Source organism: Dendropsophus ebraccatus, chromosome 7 (genome assembly GCF_027789765.1).
Source record: "Dendropsophus ebraccatus isolate aDenEbr1 chromosome 7, aDenEbr1.pat, whole genome shotgun sequence".
NCBI lineage: Eukaryota > Metazoa > Chordata > Amphibia > Anura > Hylidae > Dendropsophus > Dendropsophus ebraccatus.
The window spans coordinates 113,907,379-113,927,387 of NC_091460.1; the positions used below are offsets into that span (position 1 = coordinate 113,907,379).

The following is a 20,009-nucleotide window of genomic DNA, read 5'->3' on the forward strand; positions in this document are numbered from 1 at the left end:
CATGGAAGTCTGTCCCCAGAGGACCCATGACGTAACTCTACGTCCTGGGTGTTTCTCCCACTATGAAGCGCACTCCGGAGTGGAGCGCGCTTCATAGGAGGTGGGGGCCGGCTGCAATCAGCAGCCGGGACCTCGCCGGTAATGACACGCTGCAGCGATCGCGCTGCCGCGTGTCACTAACCCCTTAAACGCCGCGACGTTTAAGTGTAAGTGACAGGGGGAGTCCCCTGTCACTTACCGGTCGGGACCCCCACAGTGTGATTGCGGGGGTCCCGATCGTTGAAACGGACCGCCGGAGGTCTCTTACCTGCCTCCGTGCGGTCAGATCGGCGATCTGCTACACTGAGCCTGCACAGGCAGGCTCAATGAGCAGAGCGCCGATAACACTGATCAATGCTATGCCTATGGCATAGCAATGGTCAGTGTAAAAATCAAACTAGTGAATGTAAAAGTCCTCCAAAGGGACTTCAAATGTGTAAAAAAAAAAAAAAAGTTAAAAACACTAACACACTACCCCAAAACCCCTCCCCCAATAAAAGTTGAAATCACCCCCCTTTCCCATTATATAAATACAACATATAAAAATAAATAAATAGATAAACATATAATATACCGTAGCGTGCGTAATTGTCCGATCTATTAAAATATAACAAGCGTCATTGTGATCGGTAAACGGCGTACACGAAAAGAGGGGAAAAAGTGCGCAGATTACCGATTTTATGCTACATTATATATTAAAAAAATCAATAAAAAGTGATCAAAACGTCCGATCTTCACAAATATGGTATTAATAAAAACTAGAGATCATGGCGGAAAAAATGACACCCCATACAGCCCCGTAGGTGAAAAAATAAAACCGTTATAAGCGTCACAATAGGCCCATTTTATTAATATTTAATTGCCAAAAAAAAATACATATATAACATTAGAGAATCTGTGTAACCTGCATACGTGCATATTGTGTTGGGGCTGACCTATAGAATAATAGTATCATGTCGCTGTTACCATATAGTGTATTGTGTAGACACAGGAACCCCCCAAACGTTACCATAATGCATTCTTTTTTACGATTTCACCTATTTATATCTTCATAAATAATATATTTGGAATTCCGTCATACATTTTATGGTAAAATGAATGACGCCATTACACAGTACAACTATTCCTGTAAAAAACAAGCACTTACATGGCTTGTATGGCTGAGAGTGCTAGAGCTCTTAGAAGGGGAGGAGGGAAAAACGAAAACACTAAGATCAAAATTTGCACGGTCCACTGGGTCATTTTGGGCCTGGTCCTCAAAGGGTTAAAATCGCTTGTACTGTTGATATTTAATGTTTTCAGAAAAATGACCCTGAAATGACAATTTAAATTAAATCTGCTGCGGATCCGCAGCAGAAAATCAGCTGCGGATTTGGTAAGTGTGAACGTACCATTAAAGGGAATCTGTCAGCTCTATATTCGACTCGGAGCTGCTGACAGGGACATAAAACACAAACACATACCTGTCTCTTAAAGGGGTGCTCCAACTAAACCGTTATCCACAGGTTAAGGGAACAAGTAAGAGGTTGCGGGGGGTCCGACCTCCGTGCCCCTCAACGACCTCCAGATCTGTCCCCAGCCTCTTTGTTTCGAAGACAGTCGAGGTTTGGCATGCGACCCGTGCCAATCTCTTAATTATCCCCTATCCTAGTAAGCTTTCGTCAGTGAACCCCCTTAAGTGATGGCTGTTTACAAATGTATCAAATCAAATTTTTTTTGAGGCTCAAGTGTCAAAGAGGCGGTGCTGAGCTGCATCATGCATATCCTCCCTCCCTGCCCCTCGCTGCCCTACATGATTGATCTGCAAGGTTTGGCTTCCAGCACAGAGCCTTGTAGTTGAATCTGACAGGCAGGGAGGTGGCATGCATACTGCAGCTCAGAACAGCCTCTGTGACTCTCTAGCTTGGAAGTGAAGCAGGATTGGCCTATTATGATGTTCCTGCCGAGGGCAGCATAGTAGGGGCACAGACATAATATAGGGGCAGACTGCCTTGTTCACGCAGTAGACCTGGCTGTGGCAATCATGCAGGCCCTTGATTTCTGCCCCTGTCGATCTGATATTGAAGGCAAGCCAGCTATATCGGTAATAAGAAAAACACATTCAACACATATGATCACATAGAAACAGCATTACATTTCTTATATCCTTACAAATTCTAGATATGAAATTGTTGCTTTTGTAGTTCTGATAGCAGTTTGTTTTTCCTTATAGATGGATCAGGCGGGAAATAAGATGAATGAACCAGATCGCAGCCAAGCAATCCGTGACAGACTCCGAGGGAAAGGTCTGCCCTCAGGTTTGTGCAGTTCTTATGGTAAAGTTATTTTGGATGTTTTTGAGCAGGATAATTGATGTTTCTGTAGTTTCATTTTACCTGTTCACTGATTTAGCTTTGATGTACAGTACATTTGACTTTGTTATAGTTAAGACCCTTTGGTTTAAAGTACCAAAAAGTTATATAGATTTGTAAATTACTTCTATTTAAGAATCTCCGTTTTCATCAGCTGCTGTATGTCCTCCAGGAAGTGGTGTATTCTCTCCAGTCTGACACAGTGCTCTCTGCTGCTACCTCTGTCCGTGACAGGAACTGTCCAAAGTAGGAAAGGTTTTCTATGGGGATTTGCTACTGCTCTGGACAGTTCCTGAGATGGACAGAGGTGGCAGCAGAGAGCACTGTGTCAGACTGAAAAGAATACACTACTTCCTGCAGGACATACAGCAGCTGATAAATACTGGACGACTGGAAGTTTTCAAATGGAAGTAATTTACAAATCTGTATAACTTTCCGGTACCAGTTTATTTAAATTTGAGTACCACTTTAACTGACTAACAGGTATATCTGCTTCTATTTATTTAAATCAATCTTATACTGTGCCTGATTTTATCCTAAATGACTTAACATAGCTTTTAATTTACTAGTTTTGTGACTCCCGTCAAGTATCTAATTTGAAATCTGTCCTCTGTACCATATTTCCAATTTGGATTTTTCTGTATGTTTTTTGTATACCAAAATGACAAAAAACAACAACAAAAAAAACTTTAAAACAGTTGACTCCTCTTATCCCCTTTTCATACGCTCTTTTAACGTGTACGCACTCTCATCTCTAGGAGGAGGAGGGAAGAGCTGCTAACTAGAGATGAGTAAACCTCGAGGACGGTCGGGTTCATCTAAATTAGAGCGGATGTTATTTTATTACCAATGGCTAAAAAAGTTGGATGCTATGTGTCCATGTTTTCCTCCCTAGGGCTGCATCCAACCTTCACTTTCACTCTAACAATTCAGCCTCTCTGCTCAACATACATATATAGTATATTCGCCATCCAGTGTGCAGAGGCCACTGCCACTGCATGCAATGTTCTTTAGGCTGCGTTCACACTACGTATATTTCAGTCAATATATGTATATTTCAGTCAGTATATATCAGTCAGTATTGCAAACAAAACCAGGAGTGGATTAAAAACACAGAAAGGATCTGTTCACACAATGTTGAAATTAAGTGGATGGCCGCCATTTAATGGCAAATATTTGCTGTTATTTTAGAACAACGGCTGTTATATTGAAATAATGGCCGTTATTTACTGTTATATGGCGGCCATCCACTCAATTTCAACATTGTGTGGACAGATCCTTTCTGTGTTTTTAATCCACTCCAGTGTGAACATAGCCTTAGGGTATAAACCCACACACCGTATATGCAGCAGATATGCAACAAATACGCAGCAGATTTGTTGGTACAGATTTGATGCTGTGTTCAGTTATTTAGATCTAATCTGCTGCGATTTTGCTGCGATTTTGCTGCGAGTTTGCTGCGTATCGCAGCAGTAAATACGCTGCATATACGGTGTGTGGGTTTATACCCTGAAACCGTAAATCCAGGCTGGATTGCAAATATACTAGATGGTTCATTGGCCCTACCATTTCAGCCTATGGGGCAATGAATGGGATGCGGAATGAAAAAGATCCAACTTGTGGCATCTGGTGTCCCCATCCGTTCCCATCACGGAAATATGTGAACCCGGCCTTATTATACTTTATTACTTTACTGTCAGCTGTAGATATTGTATATTGTAGAGATTGATTGTTTAAATAGGACCGGAGCTTTATGTATCAGAAAGTGGTGGAGCAGATAACATCAAGTCACTGCGAAGACTTCATTACCCAAACCCTGACTGAGAACCAGCAGATTGCCTTACAGAGAAACAGGCACAATAGCCTTATAGGACTCTATGTGTATGTTTGAACAGGCTGTTAGTTGGAAAATGCCTTTATAAACATTATAGCAGTCATTTTAAAGGGTTAAATAGTATTCTTGACTGTAGCCTGTTCCTTGAAATACATTCTTAGGGTATTCTTAGAATTTACATGAGAAATCTGATGCATGAGGAGTATTCTCATTGACTGGGGGCTCATCCATGGCTCTTTCATGCCAGATATGTACTTTGTAATATAACTTAAATAAAATAATTTTTATGTACATATTCACTTCTGTTGACTGGCAGTAGAAGGGGGCGACACAGCCTGCTCTGCTGTCATCAATTGTGCCTAGATAGCCCTGTAGTCCCAGGTTACAGCGAAGTAAAGCCTGCAGCCCCTGAGTAGTTAGGAGTCACTGGTTGTCCTCAGGCCTAGTTAGGGGACATTTGCATACGGCACAGGAAATACTTTACCAAGGACCACAGACTAGCCAAGTGGGCCACCAGATGGGCATCGCTGGTGTACACCACTGGTAGCTTTCAGATACCTAGAACACTGTATACAGTATATAATAATATTATAATATGAACTTTATATTGCAGTTTTTCCTTTTTATATTAGCTTGAGAGCTTTATTTTCAGATTAGTGGGTAACTGGTGAACACCCCACACTGAACATTACACATTGTGGGTTTTTCAGCTGCATCTAAGAACAAGAAAGTGAAACTGAGTGTTATGTTCTTTATTAGATTCGCTTAAGTTTTCTTTAAGGTTTTTTGAGCGGCACTGAAAACATGTCTAATATTGTTTCTTGCCAGTTGCATCCTTACATAAAGAATAAAAGTACGTAATAAAAAATTGCTATGAACAAGCCCTTAAAATGATTGTTTTCTTATTTGTCTATTGAAAGTTTGAGCCAACAGTTGCTATTGTAAAATTAGAAAAAACACTGGGGCGGGTGGGTTATTTCCTAAAACTGTACAGTCTTAACGTGACTCTGTACCCACAATCTGACCCCCCCAAACCACTTGTACCTTCAGATAGCTGCTTTTAATCCAAGATCTGTCCTGGGATCCGTTTGTCAGGTGATGCAGTTATTGTCCTAAAAAACAACTTTTAAACTTGCAGCCCCATGTCCTACGGGCGTGGCTTAGAATATCTGTGCCCTAACCTTGCACCACCCCTCCATCTCTCCTCCCCACCCTCTTCATCATTAGGAATGCTACTGGAACATTTTCTCCTGTCTGAATATTGCTCAGGTGCCTTAATGATCCAGCCAATGTGCCGTGCTGACACAGTGGGGAATAGGAGACAATCTGCCTGGAGCATTCCTAATGATGAGGAGGGACGGAGAGGTGGTGCCAGCCTAATGCATACACAATCCAGGCCACACCCGTAGGGCTCGGGGCTGCAAGTTTAAAAGTTGTTTTTTAGGACAATAATGCATTACCTGCCAAACGGACCCCAGGACAGATCTTGGATTAAAAGCAGCTATCCGAAGGTACAAGTGGTTTGGGGGGGTCAGATTGTGGGTACAGAGTAACTTTTAAATGTATTCGATTTATAAAAGCTCAAAACTGACGCACCTGTAGACTCTCTAGTCTAAGTTTACACCAACTACACTAAACATTACTTTAGAATCATGTGCCAAAAGTTTGGCACATTTAGTTCACTCCCCAATTTAATTGAAGTCATGTCCCTTCTAATATGTCACAGACAAGGCTAAAGAAGTGCTGAAAACATATAATGAATGTTGTGCAAGTCTGTTTTTTTTATTTCATATTTATTTTCTTGTAAATGGTGCGCTAGACAAACTAGTTGCTGAACATTACAAGAACGGAGCTAGGAAGCTAAACATGGATACCTAGTGACTGTACATTACACAATAATATTATATCCATCTGAGCTGTTTGAAAATCTATAGATTTTACTATATTTTAAACCTTACACTGTGGGAACTTTATGGGAAAAACATCCGGATGCTCCAGAGGAATTGTGGCTTCATGTCCTGTGGAAATTGTAGACTGTATGAGACACAGAAACACTGTTTCAGGATGTGGTTTCTCGCCTTATTTCTTGCTCTGATAACATTACTCATTAGTCCACGGTGTCCGGTGTGATCTTTGGAAATTAATTTTGAACTCTGAAGACAAAAACCATCTTGCGTTATTCTAAGCGAATGGAACAGTTTATATTAAATTCATGAGCCTGTACCGTCTTCGAGGAAGTCAGAATAAAGGAACTTAAAGGATACAACACAATTGGTGTCACATTGTGGCTGTTTCCCTGATTGGTCAATGCAACTTTTTTGTTGTCATGGTAATTTTTTATTATTTTTGGTATACGGATGATATACTTGGGTAAACCTAAGATCCCTATTCATACCAATGTAAAATAATCCTTACCAGTGCTCCAAGGACTGCATACTAACCCATAATGTCAAAGAATTTGGACTCTTTTTCTGTATATTCTGCCTAAAATACTGCAACCATTTTCATTTTTTCTACTTATTTTTTTCCCCATGCTGCAATGACTTTTTTTACCCTTCAATTTTCAGGATGCTCCATAGAACATGAAGTCAGTGGTAATACAGTTTACCAGCAGAACTTTCTCAACCGAGGCCTCAGCAAGTCAATGGGTTTTCTCGCCTTTAAAGATCAAGACGGAGACGACGGTTTTCCGTCTTTAGAACTCGGCTCCGCTTACGAGGATACGGCAAAATCGCATCACGCGTATGACCAGCTTCAGTCTAACCATTTAGAAAGAAAACTCAGCGAACGTAGTCAAAGGAAGAAAAACTGGGCCTCCTCCTTCGACGTGTCGTCTCTGTCCAGCCACGGTACAGAGAGAGCGTCTGCCGTTAACCCCTACAAACGGAATATATCGGAAACTTTGAATGGACGAACCGTGTCAAAAATGAGGGACCTCAGGCAGTTGAGTGAAGCCGGTGATGTTTTTGGCAAACAAGTAAAACATGGACCAGAAGTGCCAACCTCTGTTGCAATTTCAAGTGCCTTGGAAAGAATTCGAGAAAAGAAGAAAAAACTACAAATACTGAGAGACGCCATGAACATAGAAGGTTAGTCCCACTGAATCTTAGTTTGTTTGTTTTTTTTGGTCCTTCCACTTGGCATGAATATTGCCGTTTTCCCAAAAAGTGGTGAAAATAGAAACATTGAAGATTGTTGGCAGAAAAAAAGTCTGCCCTATACATTATTTCCTTTTTATCTTAGTAAAGTTGAATGTTTATGCTGGACATACTTACATACCAACCACATCTGCTGGAAGTTTGTTCCTAGCATCTACTACTCTTTCAGTTAAATAATGTTTATTCATATTGTTTCATATTGTAATCATTTCCCATCTAACCTCCCACTGTGCCCCTCAGATTGTTCTCATATTCAGTTTCCTATTAAAACACTTCCCTCCTGAGCCTTGTTTAACACTAATTTTCTATACAGATTTTGTTCCTGTCCCTCTTTTCCCTTCTTTCCTCCAGACTATATGGATTTAGTTCTTTTGGATCTTTCTTGAAAAAGACAAACCATGCTTTCTTCCACATATTAAATGTCTCTATTCCACTTAGCCCTGGGCTTAACAATTTTTTTTTTCTTTAGTACTTTTTGTTGCTGATTTATAAATTCTAATTTAAGGGGTACTCCATCAAAAAATTATTTTAAATCAACTGATGTCAGGAAGTTATATTGATTTTTAATTTACTTCTATTTAAAAATCCCAAGTCTTCCAGTACTTATCAGCTGCTGTATGTCATGCAGGAAGTGGTGTATTCTCTCCAGTCTGACACAGTGCTCTCTGCTGCCATCGCTGTCCATGTCTGGAACTGTCCAGAGCAGTAGCAAATCTCCATAGAAAACCTCTCCTGCTCTGGACAGTTGTGGAAACAGAAAGTACTGTGTTAGACTGGAAAGAATACAACACTTCCTGCAGGACATACAGCAGCTGATAAGTACTGGAAGACTCGAAATTCTTAAATAGAAGTCATTTGCAAATCTAAATAACTTTCTCAAACAAGTTGATTTTAAAGAGAAAAAAAATTGCCTGAGCTCCCCTTAAATAAATTGGTGTCTTTATATGTCTAAAGGTTCTACGATTAAAACGTACTTGTCCCCTATCTACCATATAGAGGACAAGTAGATTGTGGCGGGTCTGGGGGCATTTCTGTCTAAATATCTTCCTACAAGATACCTTGCTTCTAGCTGCAGGGGGTATCTGGTTACAGGGGCAGTGTATTTGGGTACATGGGGCATTATTACTGGTAAAGAGGTTGTTAGTGAATGATCACAGGGAGCATTGTTACTGGAAACAGAGGAATTATTATTTGGTATGGGGGCTGCATTATTAAAGGGGTAGTGCGGCATTTTCGTTTTTCCACTTAATTAACACACATTACAAAGTTATATAACTTTATAATGTGTGTTATTAAGCGGTCTGGCGCCGTCCTCCCCCCCCCTCCTCTTTATAACCGATTGCACCCTTTGCGATACTAAGCTGGAACATCTCATCACATGGGGGTATTTGGCTTGAAAAGGTTGAGAAACACTGCCCTAGGACATCCAGGTTACACCCCTGCCTATTAAAATGATCAGATGAGGAATGTAAAATGTAATTGGCTATGGTAATATAATGTATTTTTAGTTCATACAATTTAAAGGGGTTGTCCAATGATTTTAGTTTTCTTTTAAATCAACTGGTTTTAGAAAGTTACATTGATTTGTAAATTCTATTTAAAGTGAATGTACCATCAGGTACATTGCTTTGCTTTGGGTTTTTTTCTTTAACGTATTGATACCGGCTCAGCATGGAGAACTGGGGGCAGGCCTGCTGGGTCCCAGTGTAACAAAACCCCCTCCCCTCTGTGATGCGGCTCCATTAGAATCAATAACTGAGGGGAGGGAAGAACGTCACACTGGGGGCCGTGCTTCGTGCATGGGTACCGGGCAGCCGTAAAAAAAAAGGACCACATCACCAGCATGTACCTGATGGTACATTGACTTTAAAAATCTCAAGTCTTCCAGTACTTATCAGCTGCTATATGTCCTGACATAGTGTTCTATGCTGACACCTCTTTCCATGTCAGGAACTGTCCAGAGCAGCAGCAAATCCCCATAGAAAACCTCTCCTGCTCAGGACAGTTTCTGTCTTGGACAGAGGGGGCAGCAGAGAGCACTGTGTCATACTGGAAAGAATACGCCACTTCCTGCAGGGCATACAGCAGCTAATGAGTACTGGAATAATTGATATTTTGAAATAGAAGTAAATTACGAATCTATATAACTTTCTGAAACCAGTTGATTTGAAAGAACAAAGAGTATCCCTTTAAAGCAGCCATATTTGACAGTTTTTGCTTTTATTTAGGTCAAACAAGGTAAAACCAGAAGATAATCCTAAAATGAGTAGAAATACTTTTTTAGACTAGTCCATCCAACCCTAGTGCTTGATGGGAGGGTATTGTTTACTTATTTGAATGATTTGTACTTTTGCATTATAACACTGAATTCCGATTACAAATCCCTCCTTACAATTGGCCGGGCTGCCTCTGTGCTGCTCTGTCAGCCGTGCTCGTCTTCTGCTGATGGGATGTACATCTGTTGTTTGTCATGAATGACGTGCCAACAACTGCACCCAATTCCGACCAAATAAAAAAAAAATCCTACACACCATATTCAGTTTGTTCACAGCTATCCGTTGTGTCATTTGCAGCAGTCTGCATAGAATAGTTTCAGTCCATCTCAAGCATATAGTGATTATTAGGCCATTCTATAGATGCTATATGTAGGCCTTTTTTTCTGGTTGACAAATGAATGTACAGTCACATCCAATGGATGTCACAAGCATAAGAGTTATGTATGTGTCATAAGCAGCTGGTACCCACTGTAATATACACTGGACATGCCACTGCAAAAAGCTTTGCCTGTCCCGGCATGATGGGAGTTGTAGTTTTGCAACAACTGGAGAGCCAAGGTTCGCTACCCCTGTATGAGGCTGTTAATGAAATTTTAGCTTGAAACAAAGTTCCCCAGTGAGGTTAAAAATAATAAAATAGGGGTACTCCGGTAAAAATCTTTTTATTTTAAATCAATTGGTTTTAGAAAGTTATATATATATATATATATATATATATATATATATATATATGTATATATATATATATATATATATATTTGTAATTTACTTTTATTTAAAAATCTCAAGTCTTCCCATACTTTTGAGCTACTGAATGTCCTGCAGGAAGTTGTGTTTTCTTTTCAGTCTGACACAGTGCTCCCTGCTGCCACCTCTGTCCATGTCGGGAACTGTCCAGAGCAGGAGAGGTTTTCTATGGGATTTGCTACTGCTCTGGACAGTTCCTGTCTGGGTACCCCTCTCTAAAGGGGTATTGCATTTTATTTAAAAGCTAACTCACACCCGCTTGAGCTGTAGAATTGGAATTACCCCCCATAATAAACTTCCCCCAATCCAGCATAACCCCTGTGTTCCACTGCAGCACTGTGCTGATAATGATACAAATATATGTCCATCGGTCACTGAGACTGCAAAATGTCATGTACAAAGCAGGGGAAATGAACACAGACACGGAGACAAAACAGTGCAGTGGGTGCTGGGGTCTGGGACAGTTTATATTACTAGAAGGCCGCAGTTTTCTTTTCCATTGATTGCATGTTTTACAGTGATAAAAAAGTGTTAAAAAAAGTGTAATAAAAAAAGTTTTTAAAAGTATTAAAATACCCTTATAAACCCTCTTCCCAACAAAAGTTAAAAATACCCCCTTGCCCATTATAAAAATATAAAAAAAAAAAAAAAAAAACATATTACATATTGTAGCATGCGGAATTGTCCGATCTACTAAAATATAACATTATTGTTTCCGCGCGGTGAACGGCGTGAATGGGGGGGGGGGGGGGGGGAAACGCACCAGAATTGCTGATTTTAATAAATTATATATCAGAAAAAAATTATTAAAAAGCAATCAACTTTTTCCTGTTACACCAATATGATATTAATAAAACTAGAGATCATGGTGCAAAAAATGACACCTTAACCAGCCCTGTAGGTGGAAAAATAAAAGCGCTATGGGTCTTAGAATGTGGGGAGGAACATTGCAATAATTTGACCCAGACTTTTGTGCGTCAAAGGTCTCTGTCTTGAAGGGGTTAAAGAGTTAAAAATAATCCTATAGATAATACGTAAAAAAAAAAAAAAAAAACCCTCTAAGAAACTGTAAGTGCCTACAAATAAATTCCTTTACTGTAATAGAAAAAATGCTGAAATAAAATGATTAAAGTCAATGTAGTGCTGGTAACCTTTTCCAGGACATGGTATATATTTATATCCAGTCTTTGTATAATTAGATGCTGCTGGCTAATGATCCTTTTTGTGTTTCTTGTATACTCCGACCTGTTTCTGGGACTTTTTCATGAAATCTTGTCCCTTGGTACTGGTTAGAAAAGAGCAGCGTTACTGTGTGTCTCAGTCAGAAGGGCGGACCTCCTCATTGCTCATCCTGCCTGGGCTTGCATCCCTCGACCTGGATAATTAATGTTTTTGTAAAAGTTTATTCTGCCGTGGTACATTTCAGGTTTAACCTACCCTCGGTTTTGCAAGACAAGTTAAATAAAAGAGCAGCGGCCGACGTCACACCAGAGAAGGCTTTGAAATCCTCCTGTGATGGCGGATGATGTGTCAAAGTTGAATATTTAACAATAGGCTTTAGTCATTATGGGCTGTAAAGTTAATTCAGGGTGTCTCCGGGAAGAGTATGAAATGATGAACTCCTCATCATCTTGTCAGTTTTGTTAATGTTGAACTGCACCCCACATGAAATAAATCATACTAGTTGTAGACTGCCCGTAAAATCGGCCTCAGTAGGTGTGGAGAGCAACTGCTCCCAGTCTTATTGGGTGACTTTCCTACACAATAATGTACACTACCTAGGACCTACTAAGGCGACAAACGCTGACATTATAGTCACAGGCTTCCGGACTGTATTTTGGTGTGTTCCTTGGTTACAACTAGAGCCTATTTTTTTTTTTTCTGATGCCTTCACCAATGGTGTAAGATATATGTGGCCCAAGTGGGCTATAGAGAAGGTGTGAAAGGAAGAAGCCTTAGAGGTAAGGACCATGTATTTTCAGCTTATCGGTGACCTCAATTTTCCATTGTCTGTTCATATTCTTCATATGTTGGTAGAATGGGAGACTCTGGTTGCAAATACGTAGAAATTGACGCTGCATGTTTTTCTATATAAAAAAAAATAACAATAGAAAATGCAATAATCTTTGTAAAATTTAACAGTAATAATAATGATATTTATTTGTATAGCGCCAACAGATTCCACAGCGCAGTATATATAGTAATTGTATAATACAGTATAACATATGGGGACATTTAGGTAGCTTTTATAGTGCATATGGAACACATTGTGACTCTTATGGTGCGTTCACACCTACAGGATCTGCAGCTGATTTTCTGCAGCAGATTTCATTTAAATAACTGAACACAGCATCAAATCTGCTGCAGATCCTGTAGGTGTGAACGCACCCTTATAATAAATTAGAATCAAAATGAAGTTGCTCATAAAATCTGAAAAATTTATATCCTAACTATGAATGGGGGCTCCAAATGTTTGGATCCCAGCAGAGCCCCTATTTATAGTTAAGAAATGAAGCTCCCTTTCTCCATCTGTTACTGGTATAGTACAAGGGGCTGATCTGTTGGGGGTTTGTTCTCGAGTTTGGGGGATTGTACTTATCTTGTATCTTTTTGAAGTTGCTGTTTATCCCATCTATCACACATACTCGCACAGCTAGGCAGTAAATCAGTCGTCTATTCCTATTGTGCATATTTCGCATCCATATTACATCCATTTTTGCAGACCATAATATAGAGATAATGTTAATCCATAAGGCTACTCACCTATAAAGTAACCACATATCTGAAAAACACAGCATGCTTGCCATTGAAGTCTATGGAGAATATTAAAATGTGGATGTGTGTGTGTGTGTTGGTTCATGTTCCTGTCTGGAGGACACTATACAGAAATACTGAGTACCATATACCATGCTATACAGAGTGGGCAGATGGTCTTGTTGTTTATTATTCCTTAATAATATATGAGAATAATAATAATAATGTTCCGGAAAGTGGAGAGAATAATAAATAAATAAAGCAAATGACACTAATGTTGATGTAACAGACAAAGGGCACGGGTCATTTCCTTTTCCCTCAACTTAAAGTGACTCTTTGTTACGAGTGTCTCCCATCTAGGCCAGGTCTGCGCTCATAGACTTGTATGGCTTTTATAAACAAGATGATGCTTTGGCTGAGCTCATGTCTTTGACACCTTGATGCTTTCATGTCAACATGTTACAAAAAGAAGAATATTACACCTCGTGTCACCAAGACTTTTGTTGTTTTCCGGTTCAGCTAAACAATTCCAATCCTCACTTTCCTTAAGGCAAGCTGCTGTCTGTTACAGCTTAAGAGGTGCGTCCCTTTAACCCAGCCTTTATCCAGTTTATCCAGTTGTCGGATAGATCATCACCATGATAGTGTCTGCGCTGGGCGGGGGTAATAACACAAATCCAGCACTTTGCTTGCCCTTCGTCTTTGATATGTCTTTGATATGTTCCTTTTGCTACACTCATTGTTAGCTGCTATTGTCTCTAGATTTTGTCCACAGCACGTTAGACCATTAGTTTGTTTTTAAAGGGGCTCTTCAGCGATTTTATTTTTTCTTCACATCAACTGGTGTCAGAAAGTTATACAGATTTGTAATTTACTTGTATTTAAAAATGTCAAGTCTTCCGGTACTTATCAGCTGCTGTATTCCCTGCAGGAAGTAGTATATTCTTTCCAATCTGACATAGTGCTCTCTGCTGCCAACTCTGGCCATGTCAGGTACTGGCTAAAGCAGGAGAGGATTTTTATGGGCATTTGCTACTGCTCTGGACAGTTATACGGCCACAGACAGAGAGAGCAGCAGAGAGCACTGTGGAAAGAATACACCACTTCCTGCAGGACATACAGCAGTTGATAAGTACTGGAAGGGTAAGGATTTTTTTTTTTTTTTTTTAAATAGAAGTAAATGACAAATCTATGTAGTTTTTTTACTCTAGTTGATTTGAAAGAAAAAAGTTGCCGGAGTACCCCTTTAAAGAAAATCATTTATTCATGGAATAACGGGAACAGATCAATGAAATGTCCAGGAATATTTGTCATCAGATAATTCTAGGCAATCGTAGAAGAAGATGAAACATGCGTCGGGTATGGCTGGGGTTTTTCTGTATCTATTTGACTTACTTTATTCCACTGTATGCGTTGTGCGGCATTGCTGGAATCCAGCTCTCTATATCCCAGACTGCTGAGTAAGCAGGGTTATATCTGTGTTACCTCATGTATTGTGCTATTGTTAGGCTGCTATTGTTCTTTATGCGGCTTCATTTGTTATGAGGTGTAAATCGGGACCAATGACATGAGGTTTTATACCCATCAGCTCAGTTTTGGGTTGTTACCTTATTCCTCTGGTATTACTTTGCTCATTACTGGTTACTAGTTTTTACTTTTTTTCTGTTGTCACCGGGCTTCACTGTTGTTTATGTCTGTCTTGCAGATTGTGTGTTTTTATGGTTTTTTTTTTTTTTTTTTACCAATCTTGAATAAAATTTTCTATTTTTATTTTTTGGTTGTGTGTTTGTTAGATGTGGGATTTTTTGGGTTTATACTTTTTGGCCCATATCGGCTTTATTAATATCAGATAATTCTCATGCCACAACGGGATCATCTAGGTCAGTCACAGGCCTTATTACACTTACCCATGCCACATACCTTAGCAGGATGAGGTTTATTTCACACGTGCATTGAGTGCTATAGAAGTGTTTGTGTATCTGACCATTATTTTCCATCTCGAGCTAAAGAGTTTTTTTTCGCCTCAACCTTTTTTTTCTACATAAGATCCTACGATGAGATGAAACAAATGTAAGATAAAGTATGACTTTCAGCGTGTTCTGCTCTGTTATCCAGGTTAAACTGGTTCTAACATACATATTATTAAAGAAATATGTGCTGTATGTATGTACCATTACTATCTTGTTTAGTGTTCACACTTAATTTTTATTCAGACTTCATCAGACTTTATCAAACATGGTATAAAGTGAAACTGGCTCAGTTGCCCCTAACAACCAATCAGATTCCACCTTTCATTTTCCAAAGAGTCTGTGAGGAATGAAAGGTGGAATCTGATTGGTTGCTAGGGGCAACTGAGCCAGTTTCACTTTACACCATGTTTGATAAATCTCCCCCACTCTATTAATACCCCTGCTTGGGTTTATGCTGCTGCTCATTGTTTAGCCCTTGACACCTTACATCATGTACAGTTCTGGGAACTGAATAATGTAAAGCTGGTGATGTCGGCCATCAGGGACCGGAGCTTTGGAACAATTAACCTCTGTCACCTGTGCTCCCTTATACTCTTAGGATTGTGCAGTGTCACGAACAACATCCTGAACTGCTCATTTCCCATTGTACAAGTCAAGACCTTTGTGCTGCTGGCAATATAAAATGGGGACAGGCATTCACATTGTTAAAGTTACAAGGTGTATGTAAATGACTTGTTCTCATTCACACACGTGATCTAGTTTAAAGTGTACGTGTTGTTTAATTTTTTATTTTTTGCAGAAATCAATAGTACAGGTGATTTTAAGAAACTTTGTAATTGGTTTTATTAGCTGACCAATGCATTTTTATCATGAGAAAGCAGTTTGAAGCTCTCCCCCTTGTCTTCATTGTTGTCTATGGAGAGGGGAGGGGTGGAGGGAGATGAGGCACCAAAACAGGACAACAAAAAATTAATTTACGGCTACATCACCAGCTAGTTCCTCTGAAATAAGCACTGACCTCTATGACCTCTGAATACCGCCTTTCACACAGCTCCCACTGTGTAATCCTTTGTTCTCTGCTGCCGACTAGACTCCCTCCTTACTCCTCCCCCCTCCCCTCTCCATGGAACAGACAGGGGCACGTCTAATGCAACAAGACGTGATTTTTTGATAATGAGCAGTGAATGAGAGGGGAAGGGGGACCTGGGGAAAGTCTTTTTGAATGCAGATAATGGCATATTTGGCTAACAAACCCAATTACAAAGTTTCTTAAAATCGCTTGTACTAAAAAAAACTACTGTGGCACTTTAAGCATCATTGTTATGGTCCCCCCACCCCCCTTCCTTCAGGGGGTTGTTGTAATCAAACTCCACTGTCACCTTGGTTGAACTTGGCCTCTGGTTACATCGCACTTAAAAATATTTATTAAAAAAAAATCTAGAAATATAAACAGAACTGCAGCTATTTGGACATTTAGAAGTCAGTGGCACGGATATATGATTGCATATATAAGGCACAATATAGGGTGTATGTATCAAAGCCTACACCTAGCACACATTGTTAAAAAGTTAAACATTTCAAATTGAGCAACTTATTACCAGTCTGTGCCCCTTTCACTAAGTAGGCGTTGTGCGAGGGGAGGCATGACCTTCCTGTGTGCAAGAGTTCTTATAATAAATTTAACACTAACACATCTACACCAGCTTGGAGCTTGGACTCTGCTAACATATGAGTTACTTATGTACTTTAAGTTTCAGTTTTTTCTTTTTCTTTTTTTTAATTTAAAAATAGGCCACTGGTTAATAACCCCACTGCCCCCCAATATGCAGCCACTGTTTAATAATGGGCTCCCCATAGTGAGAGTTAAAAAGATAAAAATATATATATATATATATATATATATATATATATATATGTAAAATAAAATATATCTAAAATAAGAAAAATAGAATATAAAATAAAATACATAAAAAAACTGTATATTCTCTACCTCACCTGCTCCCCGCAGTTCTTCTCTGCGAGTCCTAAGCAGAGACTCCTTGCATCAGAAGCTCCTGGGCCTGCACCTCTAGCAGTTTGTGCATGCAGCTGAAGGACACTCTACCCAGCCCGCCCCTGGGTACACAGAGGGGCTTCTTGTGACTGCAGGCAATATGCTGCCTGCAGTCACAAGATGATTGGCAGCGCGAGGAGCCAATGGCTTCTCACAATGTAAATCAGGGCGTCCTATTTTACTATAACCATTGGACATGCTTATAGTTAAAGGGGAACGCTCAGCACCCACCAGTAGACCTGGGACTTGCCTGGGTTCACTGCTGACTGATGGGTTGATGCACCCTATGATGTGTACTCCTAAGGCCGACCCTTGGTACACCCTTCTTTCTAGTATAAACAATAGGTATCTGCCCGACGCCTGCACAAATTAAGTGAGAACATATGAATCGATGGTTCGATACAACTGTAAATTTAAACAAAACTTTTAGAGTTGCAAATATTAATTAAATTTAAAAAAAGGTTTTTGTTGTTTTTTCTTTTTACAGGATGTATAAATGTATATACTAGTGAGCAAACTTATCAAGAAGCGAACAGAACAAGGAATTATTAGTGTGTTAACAGCATATCACAAGATAAATAAAGACATAATAGCCGCCAGCTTAGGCGATCCATCAGCTATATAATTACATAGCTGGTATCACAACTGCATAGATATTAGTATTATAAGACATTATTCCACCCTTCATAACCTAAATAATTATACCATAAGGAATTCCTATACTTGTTTATTTTCTTGTATCCTTCTCCATGATTACTTTAGCTGCAGTAATGATATATTTCTATACTCTGTGTTGCAGAACCGGGCAGATTGCACCATTTATCCCACAGTGATGACTATAGCACATCCAGTGAGAGTCCTTCAGTTGTGTCATCAGACCCAGATTTCAGACAAGGTAAGCATTAGTGAGGCAGAGCATTACATTGAATGTCTCAGACCCATTCATTTCCCAGTTTTAGGGTACATTGTTGGTATACGCCAAGATACCAGTAAAAAGTAGAACTTCAATTCTTGAGGCTTACAAACAAAACAAGCACCGTATTTTCTTGCATAGAAGACAACTGGGCGTATAAGACGACATCCCAAATATAGAGTTTGGCATATGCCCACTGTATAAGACTAACCCTCTTCCACACCAAATAAAAATTATTAAAAATATCAGACAGCAGCGAGATCTAAACGGCAGAGAAGGGGATACAGTAATACCGGTAGGATACAAGGGCGGGCCAGATTGGTAAAAGAGGGGTGTTTTTCTGGGCACAGCGTTACTCTACCATATCTCTATTTTCCCATACCCCGGTCGCCTGCAGCTTGCTCTGCCCTTCATACCATCACCAGATATGGCGGGGATACCAACATTTTTGAGCTCCCCCCACCGTATGCAGCGACCGCAGATTCTCCAGTCCGGTTCTGAAATTTTTCAGTACCTGCCCTATAAGACGACCCCTGAATTTTGAGACGTTTTTCCTGGGTAGTCTTATACGCAGGAAAATACATTATATGCAGGTTATAGACCAAACTTACTTACTATTATGCTATGTTTGGTTAAAAAAAAAACACCCAGAGAGTGGCCAACCCCTTTCAGCATCTAGATTTATTATAGCCTCCAACTCTTTAGGTAGAGTCCCAGCCCTTCCTGAGCCAGGACACATTTTAATATATTGCTGTGTTGTAAATATATCGGCTTTACCTTGTAAAATCTGTTTCCCAGTAATCCTATTTTGTTTGCTCACCTGATTTATTTTTTTTACTATCATAGTTTTTTGTACTCCTCTTGGCATACAACATGATTTGGCCTAGAGCCCAGTTAGGTGAAGATATAGCCCTTAGTCATGTATTTCAGCACACTGCCTGCCTTTGTTATATGTTGTAAAAAATAGTTGTGATTTGAAATGTGATGCTATGCTACTAATACTGACATTGTGAGTCCCAGCGTACAGAACTATGGAATAGATTTAGTGGACTATATTTGAAGTGTAACTGTCCCTTAATTGTCTCTTGCAGAAATAAAGTACAAGCAAGAAACTCTATAATAGGTTTTATTAGGCAAGAAAAGCCTCTTTCTGTACTCAAAATGCTGTTTTGCAGCCTCCCCCCCTCACTTCTTATCTGCTCATTATCAGGCAAAGCCGTCTTCATTACAGAGGAGCAAAGTGAAGACTCGTTTGCTGAGTTCCATTATAACCTATGGAGGGGGGAGGTGCCGAGGGGGATAAGTGAGCAGGAAGAGGAGACAAAAAGCTGTACAGTTTGTAGACTGGGCACATAAAACGCTGGATTCAGGGGTCAGAAAGGTCATTACTTATCTGGGAGCTTGGTGAGAGAAGATTGCAGGATGATGTTTCATACAGCCCTGCTTTTCTCTTCTCTGTGCTCACTCACTCCCCTTGGCCCCTCCCCCCTCCATAGAGCATAATGAACACAGGAATCCTGCTTCTAACGTGAGGGGGAAGTAGAAAAACAGCTTTGTGAGTATAGAAGGAAACTCTTTTGACTAATAAAACAGAGTTTCTTATATCGATTGTTCTATTGATTCCAGAAAAGTGACAGTTTAAATGATAGTTACCCTTTAATATATTTAATTAATAGGAAGCCTACTAGACCTGGTAAGTTTTGACATTTTTCATCAGTAAGTTCCATGATAAAAAGCTAAAACGTTTGAAATCACAAAATACATGAATCTAAAAGCTATAACATATGGCATGGCACAAAATAGATACATAACAAACATCAGATGAGAACATTAGCTGACATAACTAAGTGATTGCTTGTAGTCTGGCAACACTACAAATAAATATGGTTTTATACCGTAATTGACTACTGGCCA

At 39.7% G+C, this 20,009-nt stretch overlaps 1 protein-coding gene across 9 annotated transcripts in view; it reads left to right on the plus strand.

Moving 5' to 3' along the window:
• The window catches only part of PTPN13 (protein tyrosine phosphatase non-receptor type 13), a 209,591-nt gene that overhangs the window by 130,660 nt on the left and 58,922 nt on the right, over window positions 1-20,009 (plus strand). For 8 of the 9 annotated variants that reach the window (XM_069978225.1, XM_069978220.1, XM_069978223.1 and 5 more), the window contains 3 exons: window positions 2,252-2,336; window positions 6,792-7,313; window positions 17,982-18,077. In XM_069978225.1, the coding sequence (XP_069834326.1) occupies window positions 2,252-2,336; window positions 6,792-7,313; window positions 17,982-18,077 (703 nt within the window). The remainder of the gene's footprint in view (window positions 1-2,251; window positions 2,337-6,791; window positions 7,314-17,981; window positions 18,078-20,009) is intronic. The other variant, XM_069978227.1, reaches the window with a different exon arrangement.